Source organism: Mus musculus, chromosome 1 (genome assembly GCF_000001635.26).
Source record: "Mus musculus strain C57BL/6J chromosome 1, GRCm38.p6 C57BL/6J".
Classification (NCBI taxonomy): domain Eukaryota; kingdom Metazoa; phylum Chordata; class Mammalia; order Rodentia; family Muridae; genus Mus; species Mus musculus.
This window is the reverse complement of record NC_000067.6, coordinates 58060540-58083957: the sequence shown is the minus strand read 5'-3', so window position 1 is coordinate 58083957 and position 23418 is coordinate 58060540. Positions and strand designations below refer to the sequence as shown.

General features: G+C 44.4%; 1 protein-coding gene across 2 annotated transcripts in view; it reads right to left on the bottom strand.

Annotated features, from left to right (window-relative positions):
* The window catches only part of Aox1 (aldehyde oxidase 1), a 76602-nt gene that overhangs the window by 22453 nt on the left and 30731 nt on the right, over window positions 1-23418 (bottom strand). The window contains exons 13-25 of one of the 2 annotated variants that reach the window (NM_009676.2): window positions 22653-22762; window positions 21642-21826; window positions 20424-20586; window positions 18592-18684; window positions 15519-15688; window positions 15112-15226; window positions 13795-13917; window positions 10684-10780; window positions 7770-7894; window positions 6382-6515; window positions 5445-5532; window positions 2369-2455; window positions 1755-1946 (exon numbers count right to left, since the gene is read on the bottom strand). In NM_009676.2, the coding sequence (NP_033806.2) occupies window positions 1755-1946; window positions 2369-2455; window positions 5445-5532; window positions 6382-6515; window positions 7770-7894; window positions 10684-10780; window positions 13795-13917; window positions 15112-15226; window positions 15519-15688; window positions 18592-18684; window positions 20424-20586; window positions 21642-21826; window positions 22653-22762 (1682 nt within the window). The other variant, XM_006495630.4, reaches the window with a different exon arrangement.

The following is a 23418-nucleotide window of genomic DNA, read 5'->3' as shown; positions in this document are numbered from 1 at the left end:
AGCAGAGGAGGAGGAGAGAAGGGGAGAGACAGTTCCGCATGTCTCCCCTACCTAAACTCCACATTGGAATCTGGAGTGGAGGAGGCAACAAAGGGGGAATTATCTTTGCTAGTGAATGAAGTTGAGGCTGAGACTTAAAGAACTGACAGTTGACAACTTAAGAGCTGAAATGACAAAGCTTGCGACAGCCACCTGAGATGTTAGGTAGGGAACGAGGAACGGGGGCCGTCAGGCTGAGGTGATGGGGCATGCTGCTCCTATGGTTTGGACATGGTTTATCTCCCAAGGACTGGGATGTCTGGGGTAAGCATCTTGGTGTTAGGATGGTGAACCTCTCAGAGAGGAGGCCAGGTGGGAAGCGATGCCCTTTCCAGAGAGTAAATAGTTTGCGGAAACCCTGGTTACTTCCCATGCCACTCAGTTACTGGCAAAGATTGAGCTTGGGGAGCCTACAATGCCAGCTGCTGTGCGCTCCCACTCAGAACTGAGTAGATGCTAGTGTGTGTGTGTGTGTGTGTGTGTGTGCACGCTCTGGAGTTTTAAAAAATTTACTTTTATGTGCATTGATGCTTCGCCTGAATGTTTATCTATGTGAAGGTGTTAGATCCCCCTGAACTGGAGTTACAGACAGTTGTAAACTGCCGTGTGGATGTGTCTGGAATTGAACCCCAGGTCCTTTGGAAGAGCAATCTGTACTCATAACTACTGAGCTATCTCTCTAGTTTATCCAATTCATGTTCTTAAAATAATGTTTCCTAGAATTTTTATTTATTTTTATTTATATTTTTATTTTTTAGTGGAGTATGGGTAAGGCAAGGCCCACTAAACTTGGTCACTGACTCTGTTTTTTTTTTGTTTGTTTGTTTTTTGTTTTAGCTTTTTTTTTTCCATTTTTTATTAGGTATTTAGCTCATTTACATTTCCAATGCTATACCAAAAGTCCCCCATAGCCACCCACCCCCACTCCCCTACCCACCCACTCCCCTTTTTTGGCCCTGGCGTTCCCCTGTACTGGGGCATATAAAGTTTGCGTGTCCAATGGGCCTCTCTTTCCAGTGATGGCCGCCTAGGCCATCTTTTGATACATATGCAGCTAGAGTCAAGAGCTCCGGGGTACTGGTTAGTTCATAATGTTGTTCCACCTATAGGGTTGCAGATCCCTTTAGCTTCTTGGGTACTTTCTCTAGCTCCTTCATTGGGGGCCATGTGATCCATCCAATAGCCGACTGTGAGCATCCACTTCTATGTTTGCTAGGCCCAGGCATACTCTGACAAGAGACAGCTATATCAGGGTCCTTTCAGCATAATCTTGCTAGTGTATGCAATGGTGTCAGCATTTGGAAGCTGATTATGGGATGGATCCCCGGATATGGCAGTCTCTACATGGTCCATCTTTTCATCTCAGCTCCAAACTTTGTCTCTGTACCTCCTTCCAAGGGTGTTTTGTTCCCACTTCTAAGGAGGGGCATAGTGTCCACACTTCAGTCTTCATTTTTCTTGAGTTTCATGTGTTTAGGAAATTGTATCTTATATCTTGGATATCCTAGGTTTTGGGCTAATATCCACTTATCAGTGAGTACATATTGTTGAGTTCCTTTGGTCACTGACTCTGTTAACTAGTTGACTGGGTAAACTCAATCAAATAATTTACTCTCTGGATCTCCTAACTCTTTAACCTAAATGGTCCCCAAAGCCTTCCCAGATATTCTTCAGATAATCAGCATCTTTTATACATGAGACTAGAGTAGGGTTACCTGCTCAGGGGACAGGCCACATTTGATTGCCACTTCTGTGATACAGGCTTCGGTGACCAGCCCTGCCTGAGGAAAGCCAAACCCACGCAGAGCAGTGTTGGATGGAAGGTTGGTTCTGCAGGCCCAGCCCCGGCAGCGTAGGTTGGGAAACTTGTAAGCGTTGTCCAGCTTCAGAAGCCCCATTTCTATCACCTGAAGAAACCCAGAACCGATGTGAGCAAACCTTGGTCTTCTTTGCATTTCCTAACCATGCAGACACTTCAGAATGAAGCCAGGCTGGAAACAGCGTCTCTCTTTATTTCTTAGCAAAAACCTCACACCCTAGCTAAATACATTTTGCTGTAAGATAAATTTAAAGGATTTGAATTGTTCTTAGTTATTACCTTTAATTTTCAAAGCTCGGCCTAGTGCTCACATCTAGGTATGGGATGCAGACACATAAACAAAGGCTTGGCCAAGATCTCTGAGCTCCGTCCACCCGTGGTTTTCAGGAAATCATTGCTATTCTGCAGTGAGTCCTTTATTAAATGTTATGTAAAGACTGAATATTTCCTGAGTTGAATCATTTTATGTACTGCTCTTTGAAGAATGAGAACTTCCTCTAAACCACTTACCCATAGTGACTCATCCAGGGAGCACCCTCCATTGCAGTAGTGCTCCACGTCCAGGGCCAAGATTCTGCCGTCATTCATGAATCCAGCCTGGGGGAGAGAGCCGACTGCTGATACTGTTTCAGGAGGTCAAAGTTCACTTATTTGTACTTTGGAAAAGCTTCACAGAGTTAGATTTGACAGCTGTTTCTTGGATACAGAGCTGGCTTAGTGATATTGGGGAGACTGTGTGATAGTCAGTGTTAATTAACTTAACAGATCTAGAATTGCCAATGAGCAACCCCAGGGAGAGATTATCTTGATTGGGTTAACTGAAGTGGGAAGATCAGTCTTAACAGTGGGCGGCATCATTCCCTTGGCTTAGGTTCTAGGCTGCTTCAAGGAAGAACAGAGGCTGAGCTCTCACTGCAGGTGCTCCTTAGAGAGATAATCAATACTATTATATAATTAATATATATTACTATATAGCTATATGATATAATTACTCTCATTTCCTGTCCTGACACTTCTCTCCACCGGTGACCATCACTGCCATGACGATGTCCTCCATAACTATGGTCCAGTCTTTTGAATGAAGGATCATTTAGGTGAAAGGTATTTCTGTTTCAATGACCTGTTTTCATTTCTCCTCCCAACACTTACACCAACAAGATCATCATTTTCCTTCCAGAATGCTCACTGCTTTCAGATCTTTTTTCTTTTAGAAAGCTCCAGGCTGTGTTTTGTGGTGCTAAGTTTTTCAACAAACACTATTTTATTTTATACAATATAAGCTCTGGAGCTCCTCTGCTCACAACCATGTCTCAGACTCAGCTGCTTCCTGTCTGTATTCATCCTACCTCCGGGAGGCCACCTGCTCCATGCTCACACTGCTAAGGCCATCCTATCCAGAGAGGTCATGTCACCCTCCTGTCAGGGCTTAAGCCCAGTTATGGCATGTGACTTGCCAACAATCTACTCGGTGCACTGTGTATTCAGATGCTGCTTGCTGTGCCGGGAGATCTGGTTTCAGCCTGGATGATGGCATTGCCATGACACTTAGAGCATTTCTGGTCTCAAAGACTTGTAAAGGTTGTTTTCCATCTCCTGTGATTGGTCAATAAAGAGCTGATCAGCCAGTTATCCGGGCAGAAGAGAATTGGGCAGGACTTCCCAGCCCAGTCAGGAGGTCCCAAACAAAAAGAGAGAGGAGAAGAGGAAAGAGAAGGAAGGAAGATGAGTAGTCCAAGAGGATTAGTCATGAGGGTGCCATGAAAGAGTAGCCATTAGAATAAAGAAGAGGGACAGTATCAGGAGGATTTGTCATGAGCAGATCATTACAGGACAGCCATGAAGACACACATGGACCAGAGCAAGTCAGGGCAAGACTCAGATGCAGGTAAATGAGGCTGGGAAGTAGGAAGCCATGGAGGTTTAGAATAGATGGGTACCTACCCAGCATAGTGCCTGCAGCTTATTAATAAATTTATTAGGTCTCTGTGTCATTTACTCAAGAGCTAAAATGGGCTAGGATGGGCATAGAAACACCTTGTCGTTACTTGGGAACAAGTTGCGCAGGGAGCATAGAAAAGCTCCAGAATTACATCTACAACTTGGTCTCACTTTTTTGTATGAAGTTAAATTTAAATTCATTCTGGGGATCTAAGCCTCTCTCAGGCTGACATCTGGGCACACAAGACTGCATTTCCTAGCTACGCCACAGTGAGGTGCCAAAGTCAGTCCCAAGATGTCTGGACAGAAGTAAGGTCTACTACTTACAGGCTTGGCACCTGATAGATTAAGTATATCAGTAGTCCCTTGTCTACTGCCTGCTGCAGAAGGCTCTGTGGAGGACTCAGGTCCCCGCACAGATTCCAATAGAACTTTTGGGGACTACAACAACCTTCCGTGTCTACACTTGCAATATGGTAGCCAACAATTACAGGTGGGCACTGTGTACTTGAAACACTGTGTACAGCATAATCTTAGTTTAATTTTATTTTGTTAAATGCAAATTTAAATAGTTGTACACACCCAGTAGTTATCAGAGAGCAGTTTGAGGGGATAAAGGTGCTATTAGAAAAACAAGTCCCTGAATGATTGGAGCAAGCCCTCCCCTCCTCCAATCCATGCAAGCTACAAGGCTCCAACCTGAATAAGAAATAACAAAGTAAAGGTTTAAGATCCTGAGAGATTTGGGTTATTTGTGAAAGCTGTCGGCCAGCTTTAAAATGTAAAATAATCTCTTAAAAGGCAAAAAGATAATTATTTTCTACTATAGAATCTTTTGTAGGAATTTCTGGGTCATAGTTTTTCACAATACACTTGATATATTAAAAATGAGGAACCATCTGCAAATAATTGCAATTTCATATACCACCATTGTTATAGGAGTTATTCTATTTTTACCTTTTCTGTGTGGAAAGAATGGTTATCAGATCGACTTTCATGGACATACAGTCACATGTTTTCCAATCATTCATTCCGTAATGCTCAATTCTAGCTAGTACTTTCTCTCAAATTGGCATTGCTGAGCAAAGCAGGAAATCTCATTGAACGGGTGGTAATTAAACTGGAGCACAAGAAGTAGAAAATCTGACTACCATTTAGTTGTGGCTGGTTTTTATGTCAATTTGTCACAAGCTAGAGTCATCCGAGAGAAGGGAATGTCAGCTGAGAAAAATGTCTGCATAAGATTGGGCTATAGGCAAGCCTGTAGGGAATTTTCTTAATTAATGAGTGATGGGGAAGCTGGCTGTGGGTGGTGCCATCCTGGACTGGTGGTCTTGAGTGCTATAGGAAAGCAGGCTGAGCAAGCCATGTGGCACTAACCTCTCCTCCATGACCATCAAATCCTAACTCCAGGTTCCTAACCTGTTTGAGTTTCTGCCCTAATTGCTTTCAGTGAGGAACTAAAATATGGAACTGTGGGTGAAAGAGACCTTTCCTCCCTAATGGTGTTTCATCACAGCAAAGGAAACCTGACTATGACATATCTGTGTTTGTTCTTTCCCTGTCAGTGTAGCCAAACATTGCCCTCTGCCTTTACGAAGGTTCTCATTGCAACATGAATCCTTCCCTGACTCATTCTTCTGCTCACTTTATACTTTCCAAGGTAAGGATGGCGGCCTCCAGTTATTAACATGTCTTCTCCTCGTTCCAGAATGCAGCGGACTGCGCGACCGTGTCTGAGACAGAAAATAAAAATTAATCAATCAATCAAACAAACAAGCAAGCTAGCTGTTATTCCACAATCATATTATGCCTTCTAGGTGTGTTGGCTCCAAAGGAAATTTCCTATGGGGTGAGGTTTTTAAATCCTCATTGAAAAACAGTAAGATAAATAAATGTCAACTTAACCCAAAAACATCTATTAATTCAAGAGAGAGGAAAGACAGAGAAAGACAGACAGACAAACAGACATGGTCAGGAAAGCACAGGGAGAGAAAGAGAGGCTGATTGATTTTGGGAGATTAAGTGGGTTATGTATCTGACCCATAAGCAAATAGTTCAGACTATCAGTGCTAAGGACACCACCACCCACCTGGGACCTGTTTCTGTTGACTTTCCAAGTATTGCATATTTTATTTATTTATTTATTTGCTTGCTTCTCTGTCTGTCTCTCTTTCTACCTACCTACCTATCTATCTATTTTTTTGAGCCAGGGTTTTTCTGTGTATCCCTGGCTGTCCTTGGAATTTGCTCTGTGGACCAGACTGGCCTCTCAAACTCAGAGATCCTCCTGCCTCTGCCTCCCAAGCACCGAGTTTAAAGGCATGCACCACCACTGCCTAGCCTATGTATTATAATATTTTTATAATGGCTTTCGTCATATTTTCAGTGATTGGTGCTTATTTTGCTTCTTACAGAACTTGGCAATAAAAGACAAAGAAGTTTAATAAGCTGGCATCTCGCTCGGGTGTTGGTTTGTAATGTGTGATCTTAAATAGCCTTAGTCTAGATCCTTCCTCATTCCATGTCTTAGGATTAAGATTTCACTTCACATTCAATTTGTTTAATAGATTTCTCCCACTTACTTGCTAGCAGCAAATGCAGTGATGGCTGCCAAGATGCTGGTCTTGCCCACCTTCCCTCCAAATGCCCCGCCAACACGCCTTACATGACACATGACCTTGTTGGCTGAGAGCTTCAAGGTTGCAGCGACTATATCCTGTCAACAATAATGGTTTTCATTGCTCTGGCCCATCCTCGGCAAGATGTATGGCCATCATTGTTACGCCCACAATCCTAACAGGAAGCCTGCCCACTGAGTGTCACAACAATTGCACATTTTGTTTCCATGATGTTGAACACAAGACACAAGCCACGTGGTTCATATGGTTATGATAAATGACAGAAAGGAAAAGTGCCCAAAACCCTTACCATCACCAATAACTATTCTCCTGGCTAGAATGACATTGCTAACATGAACTCAATCTTTCCCTAGTGGTGAGATAATTCTGCCTGCTGGACACACACCCAGCGTATCCTTTCCACAATAATCCCTCAAGGGATGTTTCCTGAAGCAGTAAGATGTCACAACCCTGGGCCTCTCCACTTCTCACATCCTTTCTGGGTTACTGTGAACACTAACCAGTCTTCCCAGGACGTGCATTCCTGTTTTGGTCATCCTGTCACACAGGGAATGGAACACAGTTATCTGGTCCATCTTGGTGTCACACCCTCCCAGTGTTGCTGTTCACAGCTTCACTCTCCTCCTCTGGCTCTTTTGGTACCCATCACATCCAGATCCCCTCACTTTGCTTCTGACCTTTCCCTCAATGCTTAGACCAGTTCAGGCTGGCATCATCTCCTTTCTTGCATGTGAGTTCCCTGGGACACAGGATATAGGCAACCGATGTTTTTAGGAGAGACAGGTGGGTTAATGAAAGAGAGGTGTTTGTGCTTAGAACTGCCTGGGATAGAAAGCCTCTCTTCCACCACCTGACCTCACTGTACTACAGAGGCAAACAAAGGCTGCTCATCTGTAAGGTTCCCTGGGTGGTTCTGACCCTCACACACTCTCCTTTCTCTTAATTCCTCCACTCATGGCATTTTTTACTTCGCTGGTTTAGTGCCTTGCTGTTGTTTCTTTTCCAATACAGTTTCCTAGCTGCTCCTTGTGAATGAGGTACTATCAGCTTGAGAGGACCGGCCTTTCCCGTTTTCCTTTTGTTTCTTAACAGCCAAGAGGACATCAAAAGATGCCTGCTGGTTGCATATTTGATTTTAAAGCTATGGATCCACAAGCAAAGACTTCTCTCTAATAAAAACCCTCTTCTAAGTTAGGAAAGTCTAGGGTTGCTAATATACAATTGCATATGAGTATAAGTACTTAGTGTGTTTAGTTGCCTGTAATTTTTCTTGTACATTTTGCTGTCAGAAACCATTTAGCCATGTCCTCGCCTCAGTGACCCCATGTTACCTGTATATATTTGGGAAACTGTGTAGACACATAGATGTCAATCTCTCCATCCTCTCCTTTGGGAACAACAAGCATGCTTTGGGTTTCCATATAAAAATGTTCCTGGCCGCCTATGTGTATTTCACCTGTTACAAGAGAACACATGGGGGACATCAAATGCAGACAGAGAGAACAGGTCATTTTCTACACTCTCCCTTTATCTCATGGCACAGAAACTCCACTGACTGAGCTTTAAGCCACACACTGAAGAGTGACAAACACCCGTGTTAGCTTTCAGCTGAAAGCAGAGTTGTACAAGAGACTCTTGTCCCTGCCAGTGTGTGCAGCCAGAGCCCCGAGGAAAGATGTCTGAGTTTCTAGACTCAAAATTTCGTGACAAGGAGACTTCTAGTTTGAATATGGGATGGAATATTGTGTTCCTCCCCATTTCACCCACTAGATCTGTCTAATCACTTGAACCCTAAAGATAAACAGATCCAAGAAGTATGATGGTTAAGTGTGCAAAATGGAGTCATTTACGTCATGTCCAACAAAAATGGCATCAGGAGGCCATAGGGGCAAACACCTGTGGCAGAAGGGTCTGCCAAGCTCAGTCCTAAGTGACGAGGGCCTAAGTTTAACTCAGGTATGTCTTACCTACCAAATATTGAAACATGCCAGTCAGAATGTGCTTCTGTGCTGCCAAGGTCACTGGGCCTTCTTAACATCGAACTTGGATAATCTTTTCTTCACCAATAAACCCTAACCTTTTCCTTTGTTCTCTAGGTAAGAGGGTAGTCCTTTTCTACATGAATCTCCTATATTGCATTTCTATTTCTTGTATATTATCCCCAAAGAAGTCCATTCATTATTCTGTCTTTGTCTTTCTCTATCTCTGTCTCTCTGTGTATTCTCTCTCTCTCATTAAAAACTGACAGAAGTCCCTGAAAGGTAGAGAAAAAAAGCAGAATGAGAAGAGACATAAGGATACAAGTAAAGGAGCCCCTCTAGTGGCTGGCTTTCCGAGTTACTGCCATCATGTACCTTGTGTGTGTCAGTCTTGGTTCTAGAGAAGCCAGAAGATCTCAAAATACCCACAAGCAAAGTAAAATCCTCACTCTCACTCCAGAGGCAAATTAAGGTCCTTCTTTCCTTCCTTTCTTTCTTCCTTTCTTCCTTTCTTCCTTCCTTCCTTCCTTCCTTCCTTCCTTCCTTCCTTCCTGTCTGTCTCCCTCCCCTTCCTTCTCTCCTTCCTTCCTCTCTCTTTTTCGGTAAGGTTCCCGGGTGATTCTGACCCTCATACTTTGTCTTAATTCCTCTACTCACGTTATTTTTGACTTTGCTGGTTTAGTGCCTTGCCATTTATTTTCCAATATGGTTTCCTAGATGCTTCTTGTAAACGAGATAATACTGGCTTGAGAGGATAGGCCTTTCTCATTTTCTCTTTGTTTCTCAATAGCCAAGGGGACATCAAAAGATGCCCGCTGGTTGCATAATTGACTTAGAAGCTATGGGAAACAGCCTTATGAAAGCCAAAGGACCAGAAGAGAAGCCTAGGAAGACACTTTTTGAAGTAGTTGACACCAACAGCAAGCAGATACCACAGAAGGAACTGTAGCCCCACCCCTACCTGCAGAGGTTGAGTGGGGAGCTCAGATTCCCAGCCCTGTCAACTGTCATGAGTACACTGTGCAAAGTCTTTGCTGGGCCATCTCTTTGATCCCAGTGAGTGAGATGTATTTTCCCCTCATGTGGCAGTAACAAAGGCACCATCCTGCTCCTTCTTACCCACCTGCACCTGGTCAGCTCTTGTACAGAAGACGTTACGAAGAGCCACACTATTATAAGACTATATTCAAAATATCCCAGAGTCTATAAAAAGTCACCCATCAGTCCAAGAACCAGGAAAATCTCAACTTCAGTGAAGAAAGACCAACACCAAAATGACACAAATGTTTGGCTCATCTGACAGGCAAGCAGCTATCATAAGAATGCTTCAATGAGAAATGATCAAAATGTGGAATCTTAACAAGAGAAAGATATAAAAATTATCAAAAGGAAATTCTGCAACTGGCAGACTCAAGAGCAGAAATGACGAATGAGCAAGAAAAACAACAATTAGAAACATCCAGACATGGTGGTACACTCCTTTAATCCCAGCACTTGGGAGGCAGAGGCAAGCAGACCTCTGAATTCTAGGCTAGCCTGGTCTACAGAGTGAGGACAACCAGGGCTACACAGAGAAACACTGTCTTGGAAAAAAAAGAAAAACCTGATGATGATGATGATGATGATGGTGGTGGTGGTGGTGGTGGTGGTGATACCATTCAAAAATGGTAAAGAACAGACTAGAAAACAATGAAACCACGTGACAGGAAGAGGGATCTGCCTTGTATGTCACTGAAATCAAGTGTTTGAAAAGTAATGGCCAAATGCTTCTCAGAACTGGAAGAAGATATAAACCCTTAGATTTAAGAAGAGGGGTTTCCCCAAACTGGAAGAATCCGAAATAATTCTTGGCATTGCTGAATTTCAAAACACTAAAGACCTGAAAGTTGCCAGTGTCTGCTTTAAAAGTTAAAAAAAAGAAAGAAAGAAAGAAAGAAAGAAAAGAAAAAAAGCATTTCTAAGATCACTCTATGCGCCCCCGGTAACCATGGTGACCAGAGGAAGTGGAACAAAACTTTCTAGTGTAGTCACCTCAGAATTATGTACTTGGTGACAATATCCTTCAACAATGAGGTTCAGGGCAGGCTGGGGAGGGATGAGAAGAGCTGTTTCTGGGCTCTTCACATCACATGTGGGTTCACACCGCGTGTTGTGTCCAAGGTTCCCACTTTCTGGGAGCAACGTCTGCTGAGACTGTTGGATGGGTTCTAGAAGGCGAAGGAAGCCCCAGAAAGTTGCCTGCTGCTAGTGCTGAAGAAAGTTTTACCTTCAAGAATTTGATCAACGATTTTAAATGCTTCGTCAACATTCCCACACTCCAGCTTCCGTTCTGACTTGAAGAAGGACTTGTGTTGTATAGCTTCCTGGAGAGAGAACAGAAGAGTGAGGCAGCCTCCAGAGAAAGCTTGCCTCGGGGAGTCCCAGGACCTGTGGGAAACTCTGGGTAGCAATTTCTCCTGTGTGGTCCAGGTTCTCTCCCCCTGGCGCTGGGAAGCTAAGCTGAAAGCCAAGCTTCAGAGACTCTCCAAGGAGCAAATGCAAATGTACCCAGTAAGTCTAAGCACACTGAGTCTGCTCAGAAAATATCTGCTAAGAGGGGCTATAGAATAGAACTATTGTTTTACAGGTTGACAGTTCTCTGGGATTAATAATCCATTGTATGCAGCCAAGGCTGATTCAGACCCAGACAGGGTTATCTATCCAGGACCCCTTTCTCACTTCCTAGTGTTTGACTATAAGCCTCTCTCAGCATCAAGTGACAGGCACACAAACAGCTTATGGTGAAATGAGACAAGTAAAGGGCCCTGAGGCATAACTGTCATGTAAGTGCTAGCTAAAACCACTGATTGGAGACACAGGCTCTGCCTGCTAGACTCCTGCTCCTTCTTCAGGGTCCTGGGCATTTTATTTGCAGAGGGCACTGCAGTGACAGGGGCCACCTGCCCTGGATTGATGGTTCACATATGGCTTGCCTGGATACCACAAGTCCATTTACACACTGGCTTTCCCGCTGTCCAATTGAGAAGTACTTCAGTAGACACGGCCAGGGTTTCAGCTGCAACCCCAACTCCTAAAATTATTCTCTACCACAGATAACCAGCCATCTGTGAAGCTGCTGGCCATTGGGGATTCTCCCAATTTCCTCTGGCCACCAGACACTGTATAGATGCCTCCTCTCTGGGCACGTTATAGATACTCTTCTGTGATTGTGCCATTTCTTCTACTATCTATGATCTTTAGTGGGATGTTTGCTCCATGCCCTTGGGGAGCCCCGTTAGCTTCTGGTGGGGATAATAGTTGTCTGACCTCATAGGATTGCTGGGAGCACTTAGTGAGGTAGTGTGAACCCAACTTAACACCAAGCCAGGCATGTATGCAGAGCACTGTTCCTGCATTGACCATTGATCACAGATCTATCGCTGCTGATAGGTATGGTGAAGTTCTGAGAAAGGCACCATTTTTCACACTTGTTCCAAGAATCTGGGTAGAGTTTCTTCATTCATAGTTCTAAGAAACATAAGGTGGATGAAGCCTTCAGTTATTGACACAGATTATTTGTTATCAGTCCCTTTTGCTGAGTACACTCAGCCCCCTCTTTTAAAAAATTAACCAAAAGTTCAGATATGGCAGGGTTTTATTTAAGTGACTTTTCTACTCTTTTTGTAAGAGTTAATCTTTTCCAGTCTCATTTGCTAACTGTTCTTTGGGTGACTTTGAGCCAATTTCCTGAGTCCTCTTCTCTGGAAAGTGGTCATTGGAGAGCAATGTGCTGAGAGTTGGGTGAGGCTCCTGCAAGAGTGGGCAGGTAAGTGACCTTAGAGAGCTTAACCTCTAACCACAATGAGAGGTGACAATTTCATGCAATACCAATATTTGATGTTTTCTGGCAAGCAAGTAGGGTCTGTTGGTTGAGGCTGAGGTAGCAAGGGGAAAGGGCTTATGTGCAACTTTCATTTGGCTGTGAAGCCAAAGGGGCAAAGTGGATAAAGATTACAAACAAAAAAATTGTTGAAGCACTCATCACTCACGCAGTTCCTTTTGAAACGTAATTCTAGCTCGACAGCAGAGATTGCACGGAAAGGGTAGGACAGTGTGAAATGAGGGGATGGAAGAAGCAGAGGAGAGAAGGGAGGTTTGGATTGCACTCTGGCCAGAGAATCAGCAGCACTTCTTACTGTTGTGCTCTTGACGCGATTTTATTCTAATTTGAAAACACTAAGGGAACTTTCCAGAGCTAAGGGCCACGTTCCCAGGAGCAAAGCACCACAGGAAGCAGGCCTAAGGCCAAGATCTTGTGAAGACACTGACCTTGGCCAACTGCTTTCTCACTTTAGATAAGACGAACCACACAAAACACCCGTGCCACAGAAAGGCCTCTGCTGCCCAGGAAGATGCACGGCAGACCTGCCCTTGTCCTCTACCAAGGCTCTCTCTCCCGTTCTGCGAGGGGCTCACCGCAGAGCATGGATACCATGTACATCCTGGAAACCTTGCTTGTTTTGTTGACATCTATGCAAAGGCCATAATTCAAGGTCCAAGGGGATGTTCATAGGCAAACACCACCATTTCATGTCTTACAACCTCTGTAACTTTTCAACTTCTGTACAAAAATTAAGATAAAAATGCAAGATTCCAGAGTTTGGGTTTTTTTTTTTTTTTTTGATGTTGTTGTTGTAGTTGTTTAGTTGCCAAAATTCTGTAGGCATCATATGATCCATGTCCCATGGGTATTTAAGATTTGCATGAAAGAATATTAAAGGAGTATCTGTGGTATTTGCTACATGGAATATCTTATGGGTACCCACTGTGTACCTGCCAAAGCAAGAGAGACTACAAGTCAGAGCTGCAGAGATAGACTGGTTGTGCTATCCCAGCTGCCTGCCCAGCATTCTTACCTTTCCCCTTCCAAACCATGCTACTACCTTTGTTTAGGTCTCTACACCCCAGACAGCCCGTGTACTTCATAGAGAGACCTGCCTGCGCCACCCCCACCTCAGTTGTGACAACAGATCTTCTGTTCATCTGGTCAGACGTTAATCCAGAGAGAGACATGGGACTGAAGCAGCCAAATGAGCCTGGATCTCTGACATGTTTGAATCGCTGGGGCAATAGTGTACCACTCATCACAAACATGAACAGAGAAGCTCAGGATTCCTGGCTGCCCTTGAACTACATGGGAGAAAGCTGGGTTGTGAGCACTAGAGAAAAGACAGAAAGAACCAGGTTCCCATGGAAACTGCCAATACACGTTGAGCCGACGGATACTCTGTGCAGAAGCCTACTGCATCAGATCTTCCTATTCCTGTGCATACCATCAGATAGATCTTCCTATTCCAGACATACCACTCCCTGAACGGCTATCAGCTTGAGCTCGTACCTCAATCGTTAGGATCAGAGGCGCCAAGTCTTGGTAGACCACCTTCACTTGCTTCGCCGCTTGCTTTGCCCGTGTCTCAGAATCTGCAATCACAGCACAGACAAGATGGCCCACGCAGTGTACCTGTGGCACAGAAAGGAGGGCACAAGACAGACAGACTCATGTCATTTGCTGTGCTCCTCTCTGCTGTTCTGAGAGGGTCAGACTCTGCTTGTGTGAGGGTAGACTTCAGAGGACAGCCATAATTCACATGACCTCTGCCAGCTTACACAGCCTTGCCACAGAGAGGCCACAGAGAGCTTCAACCTTGACTTCAGACTTGGGAGAGCCAAGTTTTCTGTCAGGGAGAGCCAGAGGTAGGGGATGTTTGAAATGATGTAGACAGTGGATTGAGATATGCAGAGAATCTGAATCCTGCCTTTGTTGTACTGCAGTAGCCTGAGATCCAGTAGCCAAAGTTGATCATTTGAAACTTTCGGGGAATCTCTGTTAGAACAACTCCTCTTGGCTTCACTACCATATGGGAAGCAATACAACGTGAAATATGTACATAGATTAAGCATGAGCTCTCACTACAGGAACTACAATAGGTAGGAGGGTATCTACAACTTGTAAATGAATTTAGAACAAGGATGGAGGGCTGGGTCCATTAGGTCTTCTCTGGAATGGAGGCTGTGGTGAGGGCAGGGTCTAAACCTCTTTGCTGAGCTTATTTTAAAATTCCACGGGATATATGACAGCGTAAATAAACAAATCAGACTTCAGAGAGGGAGAGAGAACTTTCAGATCAAGAGCCAAGGAATGACTTCATACTGGAGAGGCTAACTGAATTCAAAACTTGAGCTCGGGACGTGTTGGGACTGGGGTAAGCCAGAGATGCTTGGGTCCGCAAATTTATATATCAAATTTATAATTCTCTGCCCATGTCATCTTTCACGTTTCTTGGTGGCATAATGTTACAACTTTAATAAGACATCAAAGTAGCAATCTGTTTTAAAGACAGCATCTCGTGTATCCCAAGCTAGCCTCAGACTCATTGTGTAGCTGAGGATGGCGCTGAAGTGTTGATCCTTTTCTCTCTGCCTCCCAAGTGCTGGATTTATAGGCATACACAACCATGTCCAGTGTATGTAGTTCTGAGGATGGATGCTGGGGCTTCATGCATACGAGGCAAGCATTCCAATAACTGAGTCCCACCCCCCCAGCCCTGAAAACAGCTTATCCCCACGAAAATAAGAAGAGCTGGGGACACTATCCCCATGAAAATACTAAGAGCTGGTAACTGGAAAAATCGCTCAGACAGCAAGAAGGCAGTACCTCATCTGTGGCCAGAAATGTCTCTGTGCCGAAGGTGTTTGCTTCCTGAAGATGATCTGCAGTAATGATGTCCACCACACCAGGCAGGCTGAGAGCTTCCGACAGATCAATGGACCTACGAAAGCATATCAGATGGCTTCACAGAGCAGTCACACAGCCCAAAGACACCAAGAATGTGGCAGTTGGAAACTAAGGACTGTCAGAGAATTAATTGCTTTGACAGTTGTCTGCCAGGCAGTGAAGCACCATAAAGTTACTTGTGTAAGATTTTGTGAGGAATCCTATATTTCAATCCCATTTCATCTCTAGTGCGGGTGTCAGCAAGCCTCCATTTACCTACTCTTCATTGAGTGGGCAGAGTTAGACAGCAGGAAGAATCTTCCTATGTGTGGAGGGAAGACACTTACACAATCTTAGCGTGTGCTCTTGAACTTGTTACAAAAGTGAGGAAAAGCTCCCGGTCTACTGCAGGCATGTCGTCACAGTAGATGGCCTCGCCCGTGGCATGTTTAATCCCAGAAAGGTGCATGATGGGACGTCCAATGGGGTCCTGAGGCAGCTGTGCTGGATCTACATTCTGTTTAATGAAGAACCGACATATAACTCATATTTCTACAGAGATCGTAGGAATAATCACAGGATGTATATCTCGCATGAGAGGGTAGCTATGTAAACTCATGCTTAAGCCAGTATACAGTCACTATTTTCACTACTCAAAAGAGGTTATGGGAACAATTTGGCAGCCAAATATAAATGTATGGATGTGGTGCATTTTTTTCTTAGTTTTTGGAATATAGATGCCAAATATCTCTGGTGGAAACTCTATTTGTCTAAGCACATAGATTCGATCTCTCTTCTTAAATATGAAATCAAATTTACACGTGGGAATTCAGGTGTGAGCAGGGATCTAAAGTAGCCCCATCATCTGCTAGTTCCATGGATCCAACTGCTCTTTTAGCAAAGGACTCCATTACCCCCACCCCACCCTCTCACTCCCTAACCTCTTACCCCCAACCCCAACTCCCACCTATCACCCTCACCCCCAACCCCCACCCTCTCACCCCCAACCTCTTACCCTCACCCCACCCCCAACCAATCACCCTCACCCCCAACCCCTACCCTCTTACCCCCAACCACTAATTCCCACCCCCAACCTCTCACCCCCACCTTCTCATCCCTCCAACCTCTCACCCTCACCCCCACCCCCACCTTTCACCCCCAGTCCCAGCCCCCACCCTCAACCTCTTACCCTCACCCCCACCTCCCCAACCTTTCACTCCCCCTCCCCACCCTCTCACACACACACACCCACACACCCACCGCCGACATTAGAGAACTTGATGGTGATGAAAGGACAAATGACAGGTGTCAATCAGGCCTGTTTTCTCAAGTGTTGCAGAAGGTCAAGATTATTTTTCTGACACCCCCTTCCCCACCCTCCACCCCCGCCAAGTACATGTTAGGCTCTCAGCTCGCACAATATCCGAGTGAAAAAATGATCCACGTCTCTTTTATGTTTTTATAAAATACTCTCAGAGATTTTCTGTTTCCTTCCTGAAAAGCAAACTTGTAGGTAACTTATAGGCTTGGACACCGGGTGCACAAACATGCCAGCAGGGATCTCTAAGGCTCCTGGAGTTTTCTATTATTAATGCTAACACCTTTTACTGTAAATAATGAAACATTTCACAACTGTGGAGAAAATCTTTTAAAACTTTACTGTGCCAGGTCTGCCAAAGACCACGGAAAGTCGCAAGCCTGGGATAGCCGAATATGAAGACTGATTTATCAGTAGCCACGAGCTGCAAGGGACTGTGGGAAAGCATACTTGGCTACCTTCTCCTTGTTACATGGCTAAAGACACAGTGAGAAAAGGTGGATATTCCTCCATTAGGTAATCTCCTGAAGCCACATGGGACAGTCAGCTACCGGAAGTTTTAAGCCATTAGGGCTTAAAGCTGGAGTGTAGCACCTGTCTTTCTCTTACTTTCTGGCATGAGGTCCACAGTTTGCAGTCCTCAACTTGCTTGCTACCCCTCAATCTGTAGCTTAAGCAAGGATCCACCTCATCAAACACCATGACACCAAACAATTGTCCTCTCTGTCATCCGACGACCTCATTGTTCTCGAGGACAGTGAAAGTGAACTTCCAAAGCATGGAAGTGATTTGGGCAAAGTGTTGGTTGTAAAGGTTGAAGTTGCTCTGGACACTGGGATGCTCGTGTGTGTGTGTGTGTGTGTGTGTGTGTGTGTGTGTGTGTGTGTGTGTGTAAGAAACCATGGGGTGAAATGAAAATAAAATTTTCTCTGTGGGAGATACACTGCACCCCAAACACTGACTTGGCCCCCACATGGCAGACTTTCAGTTTCCTTTGGATGATCTGTACATCCGTTAGTGGCTTTAGCTCCTCTCTGGAATGAGATTCATTGCCAAGGCGATGTTAGGACCTGCAGAAGTCACAGACTGTGGCCACAGGATTTTTCAGAATGCCAGGGGAGAAGGCAGCTGTTTTTAACTTTCAAAATGTTCACTTCCAAAGCAGTTTGGCATATTTAAATTTTTTGAACATATTGGACTCAAAACCTCAAGGGACCCACAGCAACTCTAGTGCTCACTGTGACAAGATGCAAGTTTTTATAAGTAAATCCTTCAGCAGGTCTGATGCACCTCCATTTTAAAACCTCTTCCATTCCTGATTCAACAAAACCCTTGGTCCAGTTTCTTGACAATTATTTCAGGAAAACACACATTCAGTCTTAGTCAGTTTACTAACAAAATGGCTCCATTTTATGTTTTTTATGACACTATGAAAGAAACTCCATTTGAAAGCTCTGGGGAGCTCCTTAATCTCTGTAAGCCTTCATCAGGAAATCTAGAAAATAACTCTTAGCGTTCATGCTTGATTTAACAATAAAATGTCATTTGAAGAAAACCAAGCCGATAGGAAGAACTTGGAAAGGAAAAAATCCCAGCACTGGAACAAAGCAAACTAGCAGCTGTTATAATATCTGTACCTCAAGGTTCCATGGCCCTTGGGATGGGGTGTGCCCTTGGTCCTTTGAGAGGAACCAAAACAGCTCTTGGACCAACTCAGAACTTGCCTTTGGGTGTGCTTCAAACGCCACAAAGCCAGGGTAAACAGTATAAAGCAACAGCCAGATTGTTTATGCCCTTGGCCTAAAGCCATAATAAAAGAAAAAAGGGAGCCTTTAAGATTAAAACAGGCATATTTCTTCAACATTTTCCAGGTTTCTTTTTAAACGAGATCTCTAATTGGTTTTGGTTTCTTTTTCTCTTTTTGAAGTACTAGGAATCAAGCTTGGGACTTGTCTACGCTGTGTCATCCAACTACACTCTCAACATGGTTTTGAAGCTTCAGTGAACCCTGAAGAAGGCAATGTGTCACCAGCAGGCAAGGGACCTGGAGCTCTGTCTTTGAATTTAAATACACGCATGCATGCACGCACGCATGCACTAACCTGGTGGGTTAATGTTCTCCAGGGATGTTTTGAATGAAGATCATCTAAAGCACTCTCATGGTTGCCTGCCAGGCTAGGAGAGTGACCTGGGTCCTGAAAAGGCAAATAGGAGACACTTAAAACCTACCAGAATGTTCTGGGTGGGAATCCTGCTATAACTCTCAGCAGACATCTCTGCTATAACGTCTGACATTGGTTAAGCATTCACCCTTTCAGAACCCTGAGAATTTAAATAACCCCCTGACTCCAGGCCATGAACCCCGAAAGGTACAAATCTTCCTCATGAGGTGATAAGGCACATGAAATTAGAATGTCATTGACTTCCACCATCTCCATTTCATAAGGTTATTTTCCAATAACTAGCAATTTTCCAATTTTCCAATCATTATTTTCTCACCTTTGTCTAGATAGACAGACTGACTTTTTCTAAGTGACATGGGGACACATATCACAACAAAAGAGGAGTCAAATAAAACAGAGAAGACCAAACTTAAAGCAGAAAAAGTCAAAACTAGCACCAATTATTGCAAATATTGATAAAGCTGCATGGTGGCACCCAACCAGGCTCTTGGGTATGCAGAGGTGGCCCAGCTGCCGCCACCCCACAGCAGAGGACCCTCTGAGGACAGAGGAAATGGGCCACGCGCGTCTTTAGATGAGACATTAAACTATACTCTATGATTATTTTTATAACTTATACAATTTTAATAGAAGATAAAGCTAACAACAGCTATTGTTTTCAAAGAGAGGAAGCTGAGTGGAGCACAGAAGCGCTAATTACATCAGCTGACTCACCAAGAAATTGTGTTCGAGTCTACAGTTAGCCTTGCTTTTCCACTTTTGATCACATGGTAGAAATAGGTCATACGTTTCTATATTACTTCAAGGTCCTCATCTGAAAAGTCTGATACAGCCCACCCATTGGCTCTTATTCTCATCTATCCTGGGAAGACACCTCTCAAAGTCTCCATCAAAGAGGATTTCTTGACTTCTGTTTGTTTGTTTATTTATTTATGCATTAAATCTCATTAATTATTTGTGAGCTCTGTATGATTCAATTTTATCAAACCCACTGCCTCTCCCAACTACTTAAAGTTATTGTGTTGGTTTCTATATAAGGCAAGGGGCCATGGCTTCTCGTCTAGTTGGGTTGACGGGCAGCATGAGGCTCACGAGGATAATAGGTACAGGTTCCTTGGAACCAGAAAACAGTTTCTAGAGAACGTTTTCCCATCGGATTTCTCTAAGCAACAATCACATAGCCCTTTGATAAGGGGAAGCAGGCAAACAAATACCCGTGCATCACTAGTGTTAGTAAGTACTACCATTTCTACCTGGCATTCCCCCAAAGCACCAGAGACTATGGAGCACCAGGGACTATGAAGCACCAGGGACTGTGAGGCACCAGGGACTATGGTAAGCCTTTTCCCTATGATGACTCATCTTCACGGTGCTCCAGTGGCTGCCATCATCTTATAAATGAAGGAAACCCAGTCAAGAAAACCAAGCCTAAGAGGTAAGCTTTACTTACAAGATTCAGTATATGAAAGGAAATGCATTACACACATTAACAAGTTTTCTCAGAATTATCCAGACATGCCATGTTTATCATGAAGTGGTAATAACTGAGTGGTGTTAAGCAAAACCCCCGTTCAGGTCTGAGGCCTCCTTGGAATTCTTCCTCAAAGTCCCAGCCATGCTCAGGACAGGCCAGTGGACACCCACCAGTAGGATGTGATCCTAGCTTTTGATCTTCTGTAATGTACAGCTCCCCGGCAGGGGTTGGAGCCTCTGCTTTGGGCATCCCAGTTCACAGGACCCGTTCCTCTTACCTCCCTCTTCAAACCCTGTGACACCTCCAGGTAGAACTTGAAAAGGAAGCTGATGATGAGGGTCCTCTTGAACTCCACCTTCCCACCAGGAGCTGAGGCTGCAAGGGTGACTTCATCCAAAACCAGCCTACAGGCTGTGTCCAGCATCCCTTCATTCCAGGGCCTGGGAGAGGCAGAGGAGGAGACTCAGGCAGGTAGGTTCAGCTGATAGCCAAGGCAAATTGCTATGGTCTTTATAGGAGCCAGGAGAGCAGGCTCTACAGCCAGGCAACCCAAGTTCAGGTTGGTCTGCTATTCTCCAAGTGTCTGGGCTGGGTCCCACCACATCCTCCACCATCAGAGTCCTTAGCTCAGGACTCGCTCACTGCCTCTTCTACCCCTGTGATACTTCTATATGCCAGGTCTGGAATGAGCACTGTGCTTTTTCACTTATGGAACCCTCTCAACCACTCTATAAGGCTGGTATGGCTCTCTTCTTCGAAAGAAGGAAACTGATGTCCCATAAGGTTAACTAGAATGAGTTCGTGGAGTTAAAAGACACAGAACTAAGACATGCATCAGGCACTCTGACTCATTAAAGCAGTGGTTCTCAACTTGGGACTCGAACGACCCTTTCACAGGGGTCACCTAAGAGCATTGGAAAACACAGATGTTTACATTACGATTCATAGTAGTAGCAATTTTACAGTTATAAAGTAGCAATGAAGATAACTTTATGGTTGGAATATCCACAACATGCAGAACTATATTAAAGAGTCTCGGCATTAGGAAGGTTGAGAACCACTGCATTAAAAACTTAAGGCACATGTCTGTTAATTTATCTAGTAAGTTCCCAAGAAAGATTATGACATGGTCTGCTTTTCATCAGAGTAAATTATATCCATTATTTTCCCCACAAAAAGAATGGCAATTTATAGTACAGGGAACAGGCGCCCCACCCCCATCTCTGTCTCACAGGTACACATGTACACACACGGGTGCACATGCACACACTAACACAAGCACACAGACACCTGTGTGCTTACACACACTGCATACGCAGATTCTGTAATGCTCACTTGGGAATTTGCTAAAAGCAACACATGGAACTGACTCTGACATCGTGCTGGAATTCCCAGCCATCCAACTGTGAGATCCTAAAGCATCCTTTCTTCTCATTACAGCTTCCCACAGGGTGGGTTGCTCTGTTACCTGGAAGCTAAGGACACAAGGTCTTACCTCCCAATGAGTCTCTGACAGGAGTTCTTGGCACTGATGATAGTTGAACCGACACCTCCATACAAAATGGATAACTCTTCAATGACGCCACCTCCTTCTCTAAAAAGGACTCTCATTCCGGAGTTGACTATTGCTAGTGCATTCTGTTGTCTTTGCGCTTGACGGAAGGCTGACACAAACTCCCACTGAAGAAAAGAGGCACAAACAGAACTCCCCTGAGAGACAACACCATGCTGGAGGGGGTGATTGGATGTTAGCATAGCTTCTGTTATAGGCCCTGGGTTTAAACCGGAACATTGGTACTTGGGAACAAGGTGTTCAAAGCACTAAGTGAAAGTGAGATTATCAGCCAGGGCCCTAATCCAAACTACCTGGTGTCATTTTAAGAAAAGAAACATTGGACATAGACATGAAAATGTGGAAGACAGACATCTACGGTCAAGGTCCGAAGCCTCAAAGGAAGCCAACATTCCTGCTGACACCTTGTTATCAGAGCTCCCAGAAAGTCGATCTCCATTGTTTGAGCCAGGAATGTGTGGTTCTTCAGGACAACAGCCCCCTAACTCATCACATCTCACGAGGTAGGCCCGATTCTACCACTGTCCAAACGAGGAGCCTTGGGCTTGAGGTGGTTCAGTAATTAGTTCAGGTCTTGAAACCAGAACTCAAGCATCAGTTTATCCAACTCCCAACTACCTTCCACTGCAAATGCCTTTTTAAAAAGCTTCTCTCAGGCCAGGTTTCAGGCAGACCTGTCTCACTCAGGGAGTCAGTTTGAAAGGACAAAGGGTATATTTTAATAATAATAATAATAATAATAATAATAACCTGCTTAAAAGTAGCCTTATAGTTTGGGGCAGAGGAAGAGAGATGTCTTAGCTCTAGAAATGGCAGGAGACTGGACAGCAGGGTGACAGTGACTGTGCTGCACACCTGCCCTTTGTCACCTTCTGGGTGAGCCCACTCAGACTGATAGGGGAACTGGGAAGGGAGATGAAGGGCCATCCTTGCCTTCCTGGACCAGGGGATGTTCACTGAGACCAAGACTTCCTGAGGCTTAAGATCTGCTTCAGGACACTTTCGGAGAAACTCTTCACTTAAAGGGATCCGCCGTTCTCCATCTGTGGACAAAAGGACACCTTCAATCTCTTGAACAAACTCGGGGAATAACTGTACTGGTTGTTGTGGGGTGGCAGTTGCTGTGGTGGTGGCGCTGGTGGCGGTGTGTGCGTGTGCATGTGAGTGCGTGTGTGTCTGTGTGTGTCTTCTCTAACAGCATTCTTCAATGTTTTTTCCAGTCTAGCCCTCCTCTCTCCTTTTGTCTTATATACTTGCTTGCAGATAAAAACACAGCCAGAGTTTCCTAAAGAACAGAGACCTACCCGGACATGGTGGCGCATGCCTTTAATCCCAGCACTCGGGAAGCAGAGGCAGGCAGATTTCTGAGTTCGAGGCCAGCCTGGTCTACAAAGTGAGTTCCAGGACAGCCAGGGCTATACAGAGAATCCCTGTCTCAACAAAACAAAACAAAACAAAAACAAAAAAAAAAAACAACAACAAAACCCAAAAACCAGAGACCTTAGCAGTCTACCCAACGGCACAGCTGGTTTAGGGCTTTGCTACCAGGGAGTAGATACTAATGTCCCTTTTGATATCTGATCAAGTCAATCCATAACCATTTCATTTTTCTCTATAACCAGGAGCCCTATTATCTACAGAAGTGAATTATAAAAAAAAAAACCAACCTTTTAGTGAATTTGGAATTTATGCAACAGTG